This window comes from Schistocerca cancellata, chromosome 4 (genome assembly GCF_023864275.1).
Source record: "Schistocerca cancellata isolate TAMUIC-IGC-003103 chromosome 4, iqSchCanc2.1, whole genome shotgun sequence".
Lineage (NCBI taxonomy): Eukaryota > Metazoa > Arthropoda > Insecta > Orthoptera > Acrididae > Schistocerca > Schistocerca cancellata.
The window spans coordinates 383676592-383697027 of record NC_064629.1 but is presented as its reverse complement, the minus strand read 5'-3'; the positions used below and the strand labels follow the sequence as shown (position 1 = coordinate 383697027).

The 20436-nt window shown below is 41.7% G+C and overlaps 1 protein-coding gene across 1 annotated transcript in view; it reads right to left on the bottom strand.

Annotated features, from left to right (window-relative positions):
• The window catches only part of LOC126184216 (piggyBac transposable element-derived protein 4-like), a 142371-nt gene extending 122215 nt beyond the window's left edge, over nt 1-20156 (bottom strand). The window contains exon 1 of the mRNA XM_049926584.1: nt 19308-20156. Within this exon, the coding sequence (XP_049782541.1) occupies nt 19308-20156 (849 nt within the window). The remainder of the gene's footprint in view (nt 1-19307) is intronic.
• Between the last annotated feature and the right edge of the window lie 280 nt (nt 20157-20436).

Here is a 20436-nt window from a genome sequence, read left to right as displayed (position 1 = left end):
AACATAGTGTTTGTAATCTTGTTTTTCAGGTTCATCACTAATCATCTCGAGTATGTAAGCCCGCACACACACACACACACACACACACACACACACACACACACACACACACACAAACACACACACACACACACACACTGATTTTATCCACGCATCATATAATAGAAATATCATCTACTTTAACCACATAACTTAACTTTCATGTGCTCATAACCTCATTGGCGAAACCTTTATATACCGAAGTAACGCGTCCTCTAGCATAAGAAATCGTAGTCGAAGAAAAGTGTTTTGAAGAGATCCGTAATACGGTGTATCACTGAAACTATGTATTTTCGTAATACATAAAGGTAAATGTGTAAAACGTCAAGTACCTCATGTTAGACTCGAAAGTGCTAATCTGTGGTAGGAGAAGGAAAGTGGTGTCACAAAACTATAGCGTTTTTAGCTTTTGTTCAAAATGGCTCTAAGTACTATGGGACTTAACTTCTGAGGTCATCAGTCCCCTAGAACTTAGAACTACTTAAACCTAACTAACCTAAGGACATCACACATATCCATGCCCGAGACAGGATTCGAACCTGCGACCGCAGTGGTCGCGCGGTTCCAGACTGTAGCGCCTAGAAGCTCGGCCACCACGGCCGACTTAGCTTTCGTGTCATGGCGTTTTCCCCTTCCTCTTATATGGTCGTAAAAATAGCCTGGTAATGCGAATTACTGATTACTGAGTTTACACTACTCGACACGTTCTTTTGGGGGCAATATAGCTCATTTACATGCATTCAGAATCTTTTTTAATAACAAACGCCGCATTGCTGCACTCATCACCAAGCACAGAAGCGTCGTTGTATCCATCCAACCCTAGAAGGTTAAAATCTGGACAACTTCGTACATAGAATAAATTCTAACCTAATCTAACTTCCTTGACCCCTGCCAAAATCTGGAGAAGGAGATCACACCCACCGTGACCAAGCTGTCGGCCGATGTGATTGGACAGCTTCTGGCGACGGCGTGGCGACGGTGACGGTGCCTGACGAACATTTAAGTACGATCAGTGTAGACTTTTACTTACACCAAAGTATACATTGCTTGAAAAAAAATTAAGCGTCCAGCAGAGGAGGAGGCAACAAATGAAAGGTCACGAGTTGAGCAGGGTTTATGATATAATGCTAATAATTACGAAACCGAGTCACATTTACCAAGATGTTGGCAGTATGAGCCCACTTATCATTATGACGTAGTACTCGCTCTCAGCCCGGTTACATGCACTCATTCGAAGGGAAGGGTGTCATAAAGCCCTTCTATCCTCTCCTGAGGGAAGTTGCCTCACAATGATGTTCGGTTTCCTGGATATTGGCACTGGAATGGAGTTGACGTCTGTGCTGGCCCCGCTCATGTTCTGTCAAGGAAAGATCTGGGCGTCTTGCTGGCCGCTGGAGTACCTCAGCGTCACGCACACAATTCGTAGGCACATTTTCTCTTGTGTTAGCAGAAGAGCCAACACCGTGTTATGAGTGGAGGCCGAAATTCACGCGTTTGAGCTCACGCAGGCTGGTGTGAGGAGGGAAGAACCATACTGACGTGAGGTCTGGAACATGACAAGGAATTAGAATTCAGAAAGCGGACGTAATTAGTTTTATACTTAACTTTAATCTATTAATGATGAACGTCGCTCTTGACGGTACGTGATTCACAATATTATCTGTTCAGAATACATTCTTGAAGTAATTATAGTAACTGAATATGGCACCTTGCGAGGTCGTAGCAAATGACGTAGCTGGAGGCTATGCTAAACTGTCGTCTCTGCAAATGAGAGCGTATGCAGACAGTGAACCATTGCTAGCAAAGTCGGTTGTACAACTGGGGCGAGTGCTAGGGAGTCTCTCTACACTAGACCTGGCGTGTGGCGGCGCTCGGTCTGCAATCACTGATAGTGGCGACACGCGGGTCCGACGTATACTAACGGACCGCGGCCGATTTAAAGGCTACCACCTAGCAAGTGTGGTATCTGGTGGTGACACCATATGTTCCACGTGTGGACAAGCATTGTTCAATTGAAAAATGGCACCACGATGCTGTCGCACGAGAGGTAATACACGAGGACGCAGGATGGGCAGGACGTACCATTGTGCTGTCACAGTTTCCTGTCACTACTTTCTGAGACCTGAATTCATACCCGATGGCTCCCCTCTCCATGATGCCAGTAGCAAGACCGTCGTGCCTCTTCAAAACATTGGAAGAGTGGGGCTGCGTCCCAGGTCGCCACTATACTCACTGATGATGGTCATCCGCGGTAATGCAGAACCGTGATTCATCGCCGAACACAACGACACGCGATTCATTAGCAGACCATGCTTCTTGATCACGGTGCCACTCCAAACATAGCAGTTTGTGTTGTCGTGTTATTGGTAGCCTACGCATAGGGCGTTAATTCCCTAGTCTGGCTACTGTCAGTTTCCGACCAAAGGTGTGGATGACACAGAATGTTGCAGGAAGTCCATTACTTATTCTGGGGAAATTGGCGCAAATTTGTGATGTGATTGTTGCATAATATGGCCATGCTCCCTTGTTGTGGTCAGATGTGGTTGATCGGGACCTTGTCGACGAGTATGCCTGCCTTCACGTTCCCATACAGTCCAACATCGGACTTGTCAGGTTTCATTTTGTTTACATGACCTTAAGTTTTCAATGTGCGTCATCCAATGTTATTGTGAACTACTGTGTACCGGTAAGTCTCTTCATTACTTCTTAGTGTAAACTGGTCAACTAAGGATTCTTATCCATAATAATCATTTCCTTTTTGTTATTTGGTCTGAATTTCTGCACTGCTGGTTCAAAATTAGGATTTTCGGTGCTGAAAGTCATTCTGGCTTAATGACGGGGCCCGCATCTCGTGGTCGTGCGGTAGCGTTCTAGCTTCCCACGCCCGGGTTCCCAGGTTCGATTCCCGGCAGGGGCAGGGATTTTCTCTGCCTCGTGATGGCTGGGTGTTGTGTGCTGTCCTTAGGTTAGTTAGGTTTAAGTAGTTCTAAGTTCTAGGGGACTGATGACCATATGACCATAGATGTTAAGTCCCATAGTGCTCAGAGCCATTTGAACCATTTGAAGCTTAATGACGGAATTGCAGCCCGTGTTTTCTTTTTCAGTCATGCGGTTACAGTCGTCAGGCTGGTGGTAGCACTTGAGTATACTGAACGCGTTTGTGCTTTATCTTTTTTAGTTCCTTGAGAATGTTTTACCTTGTGTATTCTTAATTACTAGGAGCGCCCCTTAAGGATGGCTGAGACGGAATCGCGCGTAGTACAATCCTAAAATCGAAATAAGTAACAAAGCTGGTAGGAAAAATATGTTGCATAATAAACTTCATCCTCGTGACTGGCGATGCAGTAAACAGTAATTGGATCAGTATGCTGTTTCTGCTTTGATTCGGCTCCATTTTCATGAGTTGTTTTTAGTGCTATGTCTCCCTTATTTCTCCATATTGTGTTGCTACATATACTTATGTATCTTATTTCAGGTAATATATTTTATCTGCTCTGGCTCGAATATTTCTGCTGCTTCTTCTAAGCATTGAATTTGGTTTCGCACTGCTGTGAGGTCTCGACTCAAGACAGATTATATCAAATTTCAAACCAGTCTGACACTTTTTCCTCTAGCTCTTACTAAATTGACTGGACAGTTAATTTTAAGAAAGAATTTTACAGTCGGCAGAAGAAGACCCCTAACAGTCGCAGTGGGCCTGGAGTGGCAGCTTCGCGAGTGTACCTCAGCCATTCACGTAACGCCATTTCGTTGGTAAAATGTTAGAGAAAATCGAAAACAGGACTCCCCGGGAATTACACAATGGACTTTTGTCCGAATTTTCAAAGACAAATGAAGAGTGGGAAATTGACAAACTGACCAGCCTGAGGTCTGATTTTGCAAAACAAGATCAGGGCAATTAAGAAAAACTTAATTATTCATTTCCGGGGGGGAGGGGGGGAGGGGCAACTGGAATATTTCATGAAAAGCGGCTGCTAACTGTTATTTATTTACACGTCAAGTTCCGTAGGACCAAATTGAGAAATAGAACTCCAAGGTCATGGAATGTGTCAGTACATGACATTACAACATAAAAGTAATAACAGATAAAAATAAAATGTTTATGAACCAAGAAAAAGTCAAGCCATAAGTTTAAGTAAACGCAATCAAAAGAATCAGTTTCGATTTGAAAGCGGCTGGATTACTGCTAAGATTTTTGAATTCTTGTGATAGCTTACTGAAATTGGATGCAGCAGTGCACTGCACACCTTTCTGTACAAGAGTTAAGAAAGTCCGATCCAAATGCAAGTTGTATTTCTGCCGAGTATTAACTGAGTGAAAGCTGCTTATTCTTGGGAATAAGCTGATATTGTTAACACGAAACGGCAGTAAAGAGTACATATATTGAGTGGACAATGTCAAAATGCCCAGACTATTGAACAAGGGTCGACAAGAGGTTCGCGAACTTACACCACTTACTGCCCGAACCGCCCGTTTCTGAGCCAACAATATCCTTTTAGAATGCGAAGAGTTACCCCAAAATATAATACCATACAACATAAACGAATGAAAATAAGCAGGGTAGACTAACTTTTGTCGAACTGACTTCAGATACCGTTAGAATAGTAAAAATGGCAGCATTAAGTTTCTGAACGAGATTCGGAACGTGGGCTGTCCATGACAGCTTACTATATATCTGAACACCTAGAAATTTGAACTGTTCGGTTTTACTAATCACATGCCCATTCTGTGAAATTACAACGTCAGGTTTGGTTGAATTGTGTGTTATAAACTGTATAAACTGAGTCCTACTGTGATTTAGTTAGTTTATTTTCTACAAGCCATGAACTTATGTCATGTATTGTACTATCTGAAACCGAGCCATTGTTACACACAAGATCCTGTACTACCAAGCTAGTGTCATCAGCAAACAGAAATATTTTACAGTTGCCTGTAATACTAGATGGCATGTCATTTATATAAATAAGGAACAGAAGTGGCCCCAGCACTGATCCCTGGGGCACCCCCAATTTGACTGTACCCCACTCAGACCCCACATCACAGTCATTCTTGACACTGTGAATAATGACCTTTTGCTGCCTGTTGCTAAAGTAAGAGGTGAACCAATAGTGAGCTACTCCCCGTATTCAGCAGTGGTCCAACTTCTGGAGCAATATTTTGTGATTAACACTATCAGGCTCCTTAATTACATAAAAATGCTTAGCGTTCGAAAATTTTTGTTTAATCCATCCAGTACCTCACAGAGAAAAGATAATATAGCATTTTCGGTTGTTAAACGACTTCTAAAGCCGAACTGTACATCTGATAGCAAACGTTGTGATATAAAATGATCAATTATCCTTATATACACAGCCTTTTCAATAAATTTAGCAAACACTGATGCCATAGAAATAGGTCTAAAATTGTCTACATTATCCCTTTCTTCCTTTTTATAAAGCGGTTTTACTACTACTGAGTACATTAATCGTTCAGGAAACTGACCATTCCTAAAGGAAAAATTACAAATATGACTAAGTACAGGGCTAATACGTGCAGTACAGTACTTTAATATTCTGCTAGGCACTTCATCATGTCCACGAGAGTCCTTAGTCTTCAGTGATTTAATTATTGATTCAGTCTCCCCTTTGTCTGTATCACAGAGGAGTATTTCAGACATTAATCTATGAAAGGCATTTGACAAAAGAGTTATATGATTCCCTGTAGAAACTAAATTTTTATTTAATTCACCAGCAATACTCAGAAAATTATTGTTAAATACTGTACATATATCTGATTTATCAGTAACAGGAATATTTTTACTACGAACTGATTTTATATCGTCGACATAGTACTGCTGACCAGATACTTCCTTCACAACTGACCATATGATTTTAATTTTATTCTGTGAATTAGCTATTCCATTTGCGTACCACGTACTCTTTGCCTTCCTAGTACAAAATTTTAAGCACCTTACAGTACTGTCTGTAATGGGCTACTGTGTAAATGAAGTGTCAAAATATATCAAATCACAGCATAAATTGTAACTTCTCTGTTTTATTTTGATCCATATACTTTTAAAAATAACATAATATCGAACTATATTTACATATATTATTTTTCATGCTTTCTGAACAAAACTTGGAAATACAAAATTTCTAAACACGGTCAAAATGTTTCGTGAAATGTCTAGTCTAAAAGTAAGAAGTAAAATATATTAGAAAGCATTGATATACTTGTGAATGATGCTCGAAATCATGTGCAGCAAAGGAGCTACTTACTGAGAATTTGAAGTTTAATGTTTAACTTACAGAATCTTAGAATTTTGGAGAGTACCAGAGGATATTTGTCTGATGAAATTTCACTCAGTGTTCTCCTGACGCCACTAATGTACGATGAGTGATATATGGAGAAAGATGAGTTATATCAGCTGAAGGTGGCATGCCACAAACGTCACACTGTCATGAAGTGCAACCATCATCTACATTCTGTGCGCAAGGAAAGGTTATGCAATGAGTTTCTCAATAGGAAATCGCATTTGAATATAGGTTGTTTGTGAGACGATCGTGTTATACCTCGTATAAGAAGAACCGCTTGTACCATTATGGTTCAAATGGCTCTAAGCACTATGGGACTTAACATCTAAGGTCATCAGTCCCCTAGAACTCAGAACTACTTAAACCTAACTAACCTAAGGACATCACACACATCCATGCCCGAGGCAGGATTCGAACCTGCGACCGTAGCGGTCGCGCGGTTCCAGACTGTAGCGCCTAGAACCGCTTGGCCACACCGGCCGGCCTTGTACCATTACATGGCTGAATTCGACAGCAGCTTTATCGTGGTATATTGAGCTATAGTTTGTCAGCCTGCGATTTTGTTGCCCTCGTTAATCAGGATCTCAGGACTGTCGTGCGAGTTTGGAATCACTGGGTTTAAAAGAGCCAACCCAACAGCAGGTAGACCTTAAAGATCATAAGCGGCCGTCATAGGAGAGGACAGTCATATTGTCTGCTTTGGAGTGCAGGATATAACAGCGATGTCCGTAACTTGAATCATGAAATGGGCTTGTTTGCAGTAAGGTAAGTACCCACAGGGCCAGTACGATGACGTTTGGTGCCCCGTATAACGCCAGCATTACAAGCATTGTTGTGCCTTCTCTTAACATCACATTAGAGAGAGGCACGCCGACAGTGGAAGCCCCAATTACAAAAATGAACACAGGCCTGGTACCACCTCGTATTTACAGACAAATCCCAGTATACGTACAGCACAACAACGATCGTGTCTGCGTGTGTGGAAGCTCCGAGGAGGACAAATGTTATCAGATTGCTTTCGTAACAGTCATACGACACCTATGGTGTCCGATTACCTCCGGTTCTCATGGGCGGTAAACTGGACAACAAGCGTTTTATTTACGACATGTTGAGGCCGGTGACTTTGCCAAGTCTTAGAGTTTTTTTGGCGTTACTTTTCAACAAGATAACGAAAGACCACATGTTGTTGCCGGCGCGGAGTAGCCGCTCGGTAAGAGGCGCCATGTCAAGGATTAGGTGGCTCCTCACGCGTTCGCGTCCTTCCTCGGGCATGGATGTGTGTGTTGTTCTTAGCACAAGTTAGTTTAAGTAATGTGTAAGTCTAGGGACCGAAGACCTCAGCAGTTTCACACATTTGAACCACATGTTGCCCGAACTGTACCAAATGAATACAGACTGTGTTCGACTATTACCCTAACCACCACGTTCTCTAGATCTCTCACGCACTGAACCACTCTCACCGGCCTTAACGATTCATGAACTCCCGAATCTTTCAGCAGTGCTCAGTACCACTCGATGTTCAGCTAAGTTGTTTTTGCTGCTGGAGGTATCAAATCTGAGATATATATACCAAATAAATAATTTGAGATGTTACAGATCCCCCATGATACTCAAGACAGGTCAGAACATCGTTGCAGAAGCAACGAAAACAGTATACCATATTTAAAAGAACACAAAATCTCCAAAATAGGAGATGTTTTACTGAAGCTCGAAATTTAGCGTGGATTTCAGTGAGTTATGCATTTAATAGTTACCACAACAAAACTCTTTCTCGAAATCTGGCTGAAAATAAGACAGAGGCAAGACTAATCTGTACCTTCATTGCGCGATAGCAATGGTAATGTTGCTGATGACAGTGCCGCTAAGGCGGAATTATTAAACATGCTTCTCCGGAAATACTTCACCAAAGTAGACTAAGTACATATTCTAGACTTCGAATCGAGAACAGCAACAGAGTAGCTTAGCAGCAGGAATCCTTAAATCACTTAATAAACGCAAGTCGCTCTGTGCAGATCGTATACCAGTTATGTCCGCTTCAGTGTCCCAAAGGTTTAGGGATAACAATAGACCGAGAACTAACTTTTGAAAAGCATCTAGAAAATTCCGCAGCAAAACTCTACACGAGGAACAACATAATCCATAAATTGTGCGGTACCACCCTCAGAATACCCGCACTTAGTCTTGTGTACTCGGCTGCCGAATGCTATGCTCCAGTCTGGTTAAATAGTCAACACGTGAAAAAGATTGACACCAAACTAAATGAGGCCATGAGAGTAATTAGTGGCAGTATAAAAAACACTCCCATTCTTTGGCTACCTGTTTCGATCCATACCATCCCTCCTCATATTCACAGACAGGAAAGATTAGTTAAGGAATACAACATAATTGTAGCCAGTCCGCACCTTCCACTGCGCACTGACCTGACTGACGCTACTATGCAAGATCTAAAGTCTGGATCTCCTCACTACCATAGCAGAACTACTTTCGAGGGATAGTTTCAAAATAAACGACCTGAGCAGAGCACACTGGGAAGCCTTGACAGCGGCTCAAGCTCCGCCCTCTAACGACCCCACTTCAGCACAACCACGAATGGAACTGCCTCACCACGTATGGAAACATTCAACAGAATAGGAACGTCACATGGCACCTGTTGTGACTCATTTCACAAATGGAAAAAACCGAATCATCGACCTGCGACTGGGGAGAACCTCGTCAGACAGTTCACCACATTGGCACTGAATGCCGCCTTATAGCACATCCAGGTTAAAAATGTAATTTCCTTGAAACTTCAAACTCTACACTGGGCTGGTTAATGGTCTCAACTTTCAAATATAAATTTGCATATCCACTGTTAGCATGTTCCACTTTATGCTTGTGTCTACACTAGAAAATTTGATCACCTAGGTTTTTACATATTATTTTTATAGATGATACCAAATCCATGTAAGACATAAGCTAAATAAATAAATCCTTCCAGAGTATGCTCATACAATAGCGCCATATTTAGCAATCATATACGACCACTCGCTCGACGAGAGATCCGTACCTGAAGTCTGGAAAGTTGAGCAGATCACACAGATATTCAAGGAAGGAAACAGGAGTATTCCGCTGAATTAGAGACCTATATCAATAAGTCGATTTACGGTAGAAGTTTGGAACATATATTATGTTAGAACATGATGAACTACCTCGAAGAAAACGATATATCGACAAACAGTCAGCTCGGAGTCGGAAAATTACATCCACAACCAGCGCTTTATTCACGCGAAGTAACGATTGCTATCGACAGGGATCTCAGATTGATTCGATATTTCTAGATTTCCAGAAGGCTTTTGACACCATTCCTCATGAGCGACTGATTTCGCCAAACTCTTCTCTATATACTTATACAATAGCGTCATAATTATCCGAACTATATACATTAACTTTGCTATCCAGTGGTAGTCCATTGGGGTTTCGCTCGACGGCACGTTGTCCTCCTGATCTGTCTCATTCTACTCTCTGTGTCAAACATTCGATATAAGCAATGTAATTCTTCGTGACGCTGGGTAGGTGTTACTTCGAGTGGTGGGGCGTCTGCCTCATCATCAGTTGAGTCCCAGTCAATCGTGTCCCAACCTGTAACATGTATTTCCGATCCTATTTATCCGGTCTCTATTACTGATTTCTCTTCCCCTGAACCACATACAAGTCTATTAACCTGTTTTTTGTTAGTTATACAATCGTCTGTGGGTCGAGTGTTATCCTCCAGGTCCCCCATTTCTGCAACTAGTCAATTTTTACGTTGATCAAAACGAACTTAAAAGTGATTTACACAAGATATCTGTATGGTGCGAAAAATAGCAACTGACTCTAAATATTGAATGTGCGAAGTCATTCAGATGAGTACTGAAAGGAATCCGCTAACTTTCGGCTACACGATAAATCACGCAAACCTAAAGGCTGTGAATTCAGTTAATACTTACGGGTTACAATTACAAATAACTTAAATTCGAACAATAACGTAGATAATGTTACACAAATAACTTAAATTCGAACAATCACGTAGATACTGTTATAGGGATAGCTGATCAAAGATCGCTTTTTATTGGGAGAACACTTGGCAGATTCAGCAGGTCTTCTGAAGAGACTGCCTATTGTACGCTTGTCCGTCCTTTACTGGAGTGTTGCCGTGCGGTGTGGGTCCCGTATCAGATAGGATTGAAGGAATACATCAAAAGTTCAAAAATGGGTTACTTGTTTTGTATAATCGCGAAATAGTGGAGAATATGTCACAAATATGATACGCGAGTTAGGGTGTCATTCATTAAAACAAAGGCGTTTTTAATTGCGGCAGCATATTTTCACGAAATTTCAGTCGGCAGCTTTCTCTCACGAATGCGGAAATATTTTATTAACGCCAACCTACATAGGGAAAAATGTTTCCCCATAATAAAATAAAAGAAATCGGAGCTCGCGCGGAAATATTTTAAGTGTTTGTTTTTCCTGTAGGTTGTTCGAGAGCGGAATGATATAGAAACAGCATGAAGGTGAGACCAGAGTCTCCTGGCGTATACAACTTTCAAATAACTTCCAGCAATTCAGCCAGGTAACACTTTCGGCGGTCGCTGGAAGTGTTACCTTGTTGAATTCCCGGAAGTTATTTCAAAGCTTGAAGGTAGTTCGATGAAGACTCTGTGAGGCATTTAATTGTGAATTGCAGAATATTCATGTAGATATGTACTTAATTTCACACCCAGTATAGCCAGAAGGTACGTATAAATTTAATCATGTCTTCTTCCAACTATCTTCTGTACGTACTGTATCAAATATTGCCACGTCTACGCTAGAGTCAAGTCCAAATCCGAAGACGCGATCGTCAATGGTGTTCAATACTTAACAAAAAAATGGCTCTGAGCACTATGGGACTTAACATCGGAGGTCATCAGTCCCCTAGAACTTAGAACTACTTAAACCTAACTTAAGGACATCACACACATCCATGCCCGAGGCAGGATTCGAACCTGCGACCGTAGCGGTCGCGCGGTTCCAAACTGAAGCGCCTAGAACCGATCTCAATACTTAACACCGAAAGCACGCTTATTACTGACATCAACGTGCAGCCAGAACAGAGCTGACGTCCAGGACGGGGAGTGAAGCTTTTTATAAAAATATCAAATGTTTTCAGTTATATTATTTATACAAAAATCGATAATTCCAGAATATGCAAGTATTAAAAACATAAGATATTTCTAGAATCTTCCAGAAATCACAAATTTTAAGTAAATGAAATCAGATGTTGGTCTGAAATGATTGGCCCCGAGGCCCCATCTGGGGAAGTTGGGCCACAGGGTTGCAAGTATTATTTCAGGTGACGTGACATTGGGCGACTTGCGTGTCGGTGATGATGGGATGATGATGAGAACAACACAACGCCAAGTCCATGAGCGGAGAAAATCTCCAACCCGATCGGCAATCGAACTCGGGCCCGCTGCATGGTAGGCAAACACATCATCAGGCTGTTAAGCAGGCGGAAAATTCTAAATTAAAAATAATAATTACTGGTGGTCGTGTCTGAGCTGACGATCCTTAGCAGACCAGCCAACACTAACCACTACGCTACACTACAATGTAATTTTCATGAGAAGCTGTTAGATATTAGTGTCAGTGGCGTTAAGAAAGAGCTGAAATCGCTAAAACTCATTTACTCTTTAGGGCCAGATGGAATCCCTCTTAAATTATATACAGTATAGCCGGGTGCGATAGCGTCTCTTTGAAGTATAACATATCGTAGATTCTTCAGATAAAATCTGTACCCACGAGTCAGTAGCTCGTGGTGTTGAGGTCAGCGTTGCTGACTCTCAGTCAGGGGGCGCCGGGTTCGACTCCTTGCCAGGTTGGGGATTTCATCACGTTGGGACTGTGTGTGTGTGTGTGTGTGTGTGATAAGATTTGTTGCAGGCGGCCGAACTACACCGATGGGGACTCCTGGCCAAGTGTGTCATATGCAACAACTTTTACCCACGAGTTGGAAGAAAACATGGGTCATATCTGCCTACAATAGTGGTAGCCGAAATGTTCCGTAAAACTACCGTCCAATATCCATCTGCTGTAGAATTTCCGAATGTCTTCCGTGCTCACACATAAAGACGTCTCTACGACATTTTCCATGTGAAGCAGCACGGATGCTGGAAACATCAGCGGTATGGAACCCAACAGATACTTTTCTAACACGAAATCTAGCAAGCCATGGATCAAGGAAATGAGGTAGACGCAGTATTTCATGACTTAAGAAAAACATTTGACTTAGTCCCACATCAACGCATATTACCGGAAGTACGATCCTAAGAGGCATATAACGAAATCTGTCATTGGAACGGGGTTCTTCATAGGGACGACGATGCACAATCATCTTCAGATGCAAAAGTTACTTCAGACCTTCAGCAGGGAAATATGTGACTCGTGCAAAAATATTGTTTAAGTATGTGGGACATGTACGGAATAGGATCAGCAGGAGATATTGAACACATGGAAAGAAAGGCATCTCGCATTGTCACAGGTCTGACTGACTCAGAGCGCCACTGAGATGCTGAAAAACCTAAACTAACAGACGCTCGAAGATAGACACAAACTAAACCACCGAAGCCTACTAACAAACTTCCATGAAGGAGTATTAAGTGAAGAATCTAGGACTACTACAACACCGTAAGCATCCCGCACACAGTGATCGTGAATTCTGCGCATAGACATTTCAGCAACTATTCTTTCCATGTCCCATGCGGGAATAGAACGAGATGGAACCTGAATTCGTGGTGTAATCATTAGAATCCTTTGCCACGCATTTGACAGTAGTTTACAAAGAATAGGAGTAGATGCATACATAAATGTAGATGTGCCGAAGTATATGACGGAGAATCATTACATGACATTGTTGCAGGGAACATTCAGGCATTTGAGTTAAGGATTTTAGTAATGGTTGGACTTGAGTATCTCCTAATCGGACTGCCGTATCATATCTATATGCAATGGAATTAAAATACTATTGAAATAACATGTACATGTCACGATTCCTCACTTACTTTTACGCAGTCAGTACGTCTACAGCTTCAGTACTGTAATCATGCTTAACTGAAACCATATTTTAATTGTATAGGAAACACTGTTAGTAAACAGGTAGAGACACGAAGACGAAAACAGGTCAAATGGTTGGAAAACCGCAGATGCCATGAAGCGAGCAACAGCCGAACAAACAGAGATGAAAGTGTCTCACCGCAGTTATCAGCGGCCGCTAACAACGGTAAGCCGCGCCCTTGTTACACACTGGCCACACAACGCCGAGGTCATTTGTTACTTTAAAGGGGCACTCTCATTATAATCGGATATTTTTCAAACGGGCCGAGCGGGGTTTGCTGCGTTAACAAATGAGCGTTTGGAAGCGAGTTATTGCCAGCTCTCGTTAGCGGTGGCAATTAAACATATTAGTGCGCGGCCTGCGGCCCTCACTCGTTACGCCGGCTGCCGCATTCTTCGTTAGTGCTCACGGCTTTTTGTGTTACACTCTACAGCAGGCAGCATTCCTCACAAGGAGCTATGACGAGTGAGCTGTAGTTAAACTACAGGCTTCGTATCCGGGAGGTTGGCGGCTCAGATCCCCATCCGGTTTTATATGGGGTCCCTATATTGATAACACCAGTGCCAGTTCCTTCGAGAAGGACATGACCGCTGTGTCCACTTTCAGTCCTTGCTCGCAATCCAAACTTAATGAGCTCGTAGTCAATGGGACACTGAAACCCTAACTTCCTTACATTCTTTGCAGCGTTTTTGCTAAAATAGGACAAACTCAACATTCTCAACACACAAAACCCTTAGTTCTAAGGCTGGTCTCTAGAACCGTTTTTCAGTTAAAAGACTTTATCAGCTATAGGAAGGTAAGTATGTAACCAAAGGGGAAGCAACATATGAAGTGGTTGCAAAACAAATTAATTCAAGTTAATTACGTGGTTAATTCTGTTTTACATAAATCAAAGGCCTTATTTCAATCCAACTAACAGAGAAAAAATCAATTTAAAGGTTCAGTATGCATTGTTTCATTCTGTGGAAGTCATACGTACAATTACCAACCAAAAAGGCTTCAATTCAACAACGTTCATCATATCATTCCTTGATATTTTTCATGTTATTGCGGAAATAAGGTTAAGTTTAACAATTGAAATAGAGACTTTTGTCTCTTATATATCGCATTTTGCTAATTCTTAAATAAGCTCTTCAATAGAATAGAAAGAGTTCTGAAACGAATTCAGTTCACATTTGTAATACAGTTTGCTGTTAAAACTTATGTGCTATTGGGCAAATGATCAAGGATTTTTACAATTGTATACAGAGAGCCTTTCTGAGCCACGTGGCACTTTAGTGATGTGCGAGAAAAGTCATTTTTCTCATAGTTTTCCAGCTGCAGGCATTATCATTTTCTTTAAGTTGTGGCAGATTATTTGTGACAAACTTCATTAGCCCGTATACACACTAAAAAGAAACTGAATGAGAGACCCCTACGTAGCAGCGATTTTGGACAAGATAACGTCACAAGGCCGGCCGTAGTGGCCGAGCGGTTCTAGGCGCTTCAGTCTGGAACAGCGCGACCGCTACGGTTGCAGGTTCGAATCCTGCCTAGGGCATGGATGTGTGTGATGTCCTTAGGTTAGTTAGGTTTGAGTAGTTCTAAGTTCCAGGGGACTGATGTTAAGTCCCATAGTGCTCAGAGCCATTTCAACCATTTTTTGATAACAATACTGAATGTTTTCGAGAGTCACCATGATGTGCGACCAATTAACTGATACCAGAACTCCCGGATATCGGACAGGCCGCGGTACGAGGCCCACACATCCCATTAATGGTGTCACGCATTTGTTCAGTAGAACTAATTTCAGGTGACCTGAGGGGCGGGATGCTTATCGGATTCTTATGTCCATGGCGACCCCTAGTTCCATTCTGATACAGTTTCGAAGCTATGTGATGGTCTATTGAAGATACAGGACACTTCGTACATTTTTAGGCAAACATACTGATTTGCATTTTTAGACAGTAGGTTAATAAGTTGGTCTGCCCTGAGAGCCAATGTCAGACTATCATGGGGCACATTTCGGGCCATGTAAACATCCTCTTCTCAAGAACGCTCCACTGGCGACTTGAAAGGCAAGAAAGTTGCATCGTCTCATATGGAATTCGTCACACATCCCGCCTTTGTCCTATACAACAGAGCACCGTGCCACATCGCTCTAGGCAACTTTATTCCATGTCTCGAGAGCCCACATACGGTGTTCGAGCAGTCATCTTAATCTCCATATGCTATAACCTACACCGAAGATAGGCACAAGCGTTATTGTCCAACATTAAATTAGTCAGAGGTTTGCTGTACTGTGACACATCCACGTACGGTTTCATTCCATGATACTCAACGGCAATCTCTGTCATTGACACATTTGAAAGGTATGCGCTAAGGTCTGATCAGGGTAGCTCCAGAAAATAGTCGGTAGTTGCCAACCGCAAGGTTGAACGAGTATAATATCTTTGAGTAGGAGGTTCTTTGATGGTTAAGAGAGCCGGCCGCGTGCAGTAAAAAACCGATGAGTCGCAGGTAGGTGCCCGGAGGAAGCAGACGTGTGGTGACAACTGTAAGGTAGGTCGCGCTCGCTGGCCCAGACCCTTAGCACCTAAATGAGAGAAGATATATAATGATTTCAAATTGGTTTTGTTAGATAATATTCAGAGTTTGGATTTGTATGCCCAAGGTTTGACACAGTAAGCGTTTGGTAAAATTTTTGTAAGAATGTTTCGTGCTACGGTAGGTTTTGTGTATGACTTCAAATTTTAACCATATATATATATATTGAGATCAACATTGTGTTTCTAACAGCCTGAATCATAATCCAAATCCTTTGCTTAAATTGAATATGAAAATGAGTAGTAGAATAATGAAAGAACCAAGTAAACATCAGGGCCAAAAGTTAATTTTCCAGTACCATCTTAATGCCATTGCACAAACGGCATTATTCTCTTAAGTTTTATTGCTGAGTCAGATACATGTTGCATTTCTGGCAAAATGGAGGAGTGCAAGAAACAAGTTAACAGACGCAGTCAGATGCAGGTTTGCTGAATAATTAATTTAAAGCAATCTTACCAATGATACTTTCACATTATTGCCCAATGCAGGTAACTCTGGAGGCGGATATTAATCCCAAATCCATGTATTCACCGTACACCTATAACTCGATAGCACGTGTATTGTCGAGTGTCTGCTCGACTTCGGAGATGAAGTGTCTCACACATCGGGCACCCACGAGCAGACCGCAATAAAATGCACTGATATTCATGTTTTACCTTATCCTTCTGTTGTGTACATAGTTCCGTGTAGTCAGCGCGTACACAACCTTCCCACTAGAGCGCGCCCCGCTAAGCACAACAGCGCAGGCACAGCGCTCGTCCATCTCCGCGCTACGAGATGGCGCTGCCTTAGAGATGGACCTAATTCTGCTTCCGCCAATCCGCGTATTAATATGTAATGCAGCCAATGAGATTGCTGCTAACGTAGAACCTTTTCTCCTCACGGATCACACTAGCGGAGTGATACATGAATGTGCGAGGTATTATAATGAGTGTACAGACCTCCGATTAATCAGACTGCATTAGTCTGCACTTGTCTGTACCAGTCTACATTAGTCTGTACAAGTCTATAGTCAAGTTTCAGTCTGCGCCTAATGAGATTATCATATTCCTGTACATAGCCATGAAGAAAAATGTATAGACACTTTGTCAAGTATCAGAGATATGTGAGAATAAGATTAACGTACCAAGACCAAAGGAACTTCAGATTGTCAATTGTAAACAGCATCCAGAATCAAGTTATGTAATGTCTACGCTTTTTATTATTTTAATAAATGTGTGTGAAAATTAATCAAGTTCTGTTTAAAGTTGGTCACCGTCAATCTGATACTCTAAGCGTGCAAGTGCAATTTCTATCGTCTGACCTAACGGCAGAAGATAAACACGCCACGATAAGATCACGAGACATATTGCTGACACTCGCCTACTTCGTTAGAGCGACAAGTCAAATAATCTGATGGTGTGTGTACCGAAGGTCTTACAGTACGCATACCACACCTTCTATCAATGGCCTCGTAAACGACCAGTAAGAAACGTGATAACCTTTTTTTTTTGGGCTTTGCCAGCAAAAACCATACAGCCGACAGTAGCTACAAAAGTTCCATATTAATACAATTGCAATTTCCACAACATAATAACAGAAAGAGTTCGATGTACACGTAAGTACTTAATGTAAAATAAAAACACTAAAAGACGAACACCAGAGAGCCAGCGGTAGTTAAAACAGTACTACGTTAACATCAATCGGTTTTCACAATTGAACAATGATAACAGTGTCAAGTACAAAGATAAGTTCGTTACATAATTTAAGAAAAAAACACATAAACACACACGCGAAATTACGTCTCAGGAGCCGACCGGGCCAGTTCCAGGGGAGAATAACATCCACGGCAACTTATAAAATGTTCAAATGTGTGTGAATTCCTAAGGGACCAAACTGCATAGGTCATCTAGACTTACTCACTACTTAAACAACAACACACACACCCATGCCCGAGGGAGGAGTCGGGCTTCCGGTTAGGGGGGGGGGGGGGGCTGCGCAGTCCCCGTGACATCGTGACATGATGCCTCAAACCACACGACCACTCGGCGCGGCGGCAACTTATAATTGAGAGCTGGACAAAGGTGTTGTTTACAAAGATACGGTCTTAACTCTTTGATGCACAGATTTTATGTTTAATTAATTTTTTAATAAAACATGCATTTTCTATGTCTGGTGGGGTTGCTAATAAAGGAAAACATGAATTAAAATTTTTTATTGTATTGATTTTGGTTTTAGATGGTGGTATATATAATATACCACCATGCCACTTAGGGCCGTACCTAAAGTTTTTGAGATATCTTGGTTTGTGCTTGTAACTCACCTTTAAATTCTACTCTAAGCAGTAATAATTAGTATAATTAATGTAAAATAATTTTATTTCTGGCAATTGGTCATTTACAATACAAAATCAAATTACAAACCTTACAAATAAAATATGTTTCTTATTCCTTTTTGTGAAAATCTTGAAAGCACCTTTTTGTTTTGCTAAGGCACAAAGGCACTTTGCATTCAGCGCACATCCAGAAAGTGCGCACTTGCTTCTTTTTTGTACTGCATTTCGCACAACGTCTGGCGGTAGTACGCTCTGGCTGGTGGGATGAATTGTCGAGACGCTGGCGTGAGGAAACATATGGCTTGTTTTTCTTTACGTGGACTTGACTCTCATGAAGTCTAGATGGCCTCAATGGTGTTTTCTGGGTTACTAAGCTTTGCAGGATACTCATCCTGAAGACTTTGGCAGTCATTTTTTCTCTATCGCCTAGTTCCTTCCAAATTATATAGCTGTTGACGATACTGACATCAAGCAGGTGAAAGAATATTCGGTGCCACCACTTTTTACTTCTCCGGCTTATTTCATATGATTTTTTCAGTTGGTCGAACTTGTCGACATTGTTCATGTGTGCATTGTAATCCATCACTGCTTGAGGACAAGGTAGCTCTATGCGTGAACCATCTCTTTCACGGCGAGTCACTGTAGTAACTTCAGGACTGTGAAAATTTGAAAGGAGATGAACAGCTCTCTTATCTTTCCACTTCAAGTAGAGGATGCCACAGTTGCTGACCCTCCAGTCAAATTCACCTCTGCTTAATTCTTTGTCTGTTTTTAATTTGGGTAAATGTTTCCTTGTTGGTTGAACTGTCCCACAGGCATATATGTTTCTCTGCTGTAAACCAGCCAACAAGTTATAGCTATTGAAATAGTTGTCGAAATAAAGATAATGGCCTTTATTTACGAGTTCAGAGGACAAACTCAGCACTACATGCTCCCCAAGGCCTGTTTGCACTGTGTCACCTACTTTTCCGGTGTAAATATCAAATTTCAAGTTGTAAGAGGTCTTGTCACACAGCATCCACACTTTGTAACCACGCTTTATGGGTTTATCTCTCATGTATTGTTTCATACTGTTGCGGCCTTTGAATTTGATCATTGACTCATCAATTGCTAGGTGTTTGCTGGGTTGGTAACACTTGGAAAAAGATTCAGATAGTATCTTGATCACTGGTCGCAGCTTGTACAGTTTGTCATAACCTGGGTGTCCTTTTTCTGGATGCAATGTGTTATCATTCAGATGAATGTTCCTCAGTAACCATCCAAACCGATTTACTGCCATCAGAGATGCAATATAACGATCATGAAGTTCTGGGGCACTAGACCAGTAGTCTCTGTATGCTGGCATACGCTTTATACCCATCAAAATGTTGATTCCCAGGAAAGTTCGTATTTCATTGTCAGTTGTTGGAGTGAAAGACTTGCCAGATTGCGTCGCATATAAATTTGTTTGGAAAACGATTAGCTCAACTAGCTCTTTTGGAAATATTTTTTCGAATATATCGATAGGTTCTGGATCATCAATGTCCCTAATAAAAGCACTTGGTCCTGATTCACTGTCGAACTGCATTCCTGAGGTAGCATTGAATTGTTGTCCCCAAGTTGGCGCTGTGTCAGCAGCGCGTTTTGGCGGAGTGGACTCACTTTCTTCCTCGCTCTCTGAAACTTCGCCTTCAGACGACACAATAGCCTCCGCAACAATGCTTGCTTCATAATCAGATTCGTCATCTGTGGTGTCAACAGTGGAATCCTCGTCTGATGGAATTTCACACAATAATCGTTCGATTTCTTCATCTCGTAAGCCTCTTCTTGACATTTTCATTTTCAAACAACAGCCTGAATCCAAGTAAAGAATACGTAAGCAAAACAAAATGGAGAAAGAGCTAAAATAAGTCACAACACAATTAAAAACTAAACTTTGTAGCGGAGGATTTCGAATTTTATACTAGGAAACGAAATGCAATAGAATACTGCTACATGCACGGTGGTACAAATAATATACCACCAAAATAAATTGTATATAAATAACGGAAGATTGTGCATATGAATGTATACATGGGTTCATACCGTAGCTGTGACGTCCAAGATATGGAAAA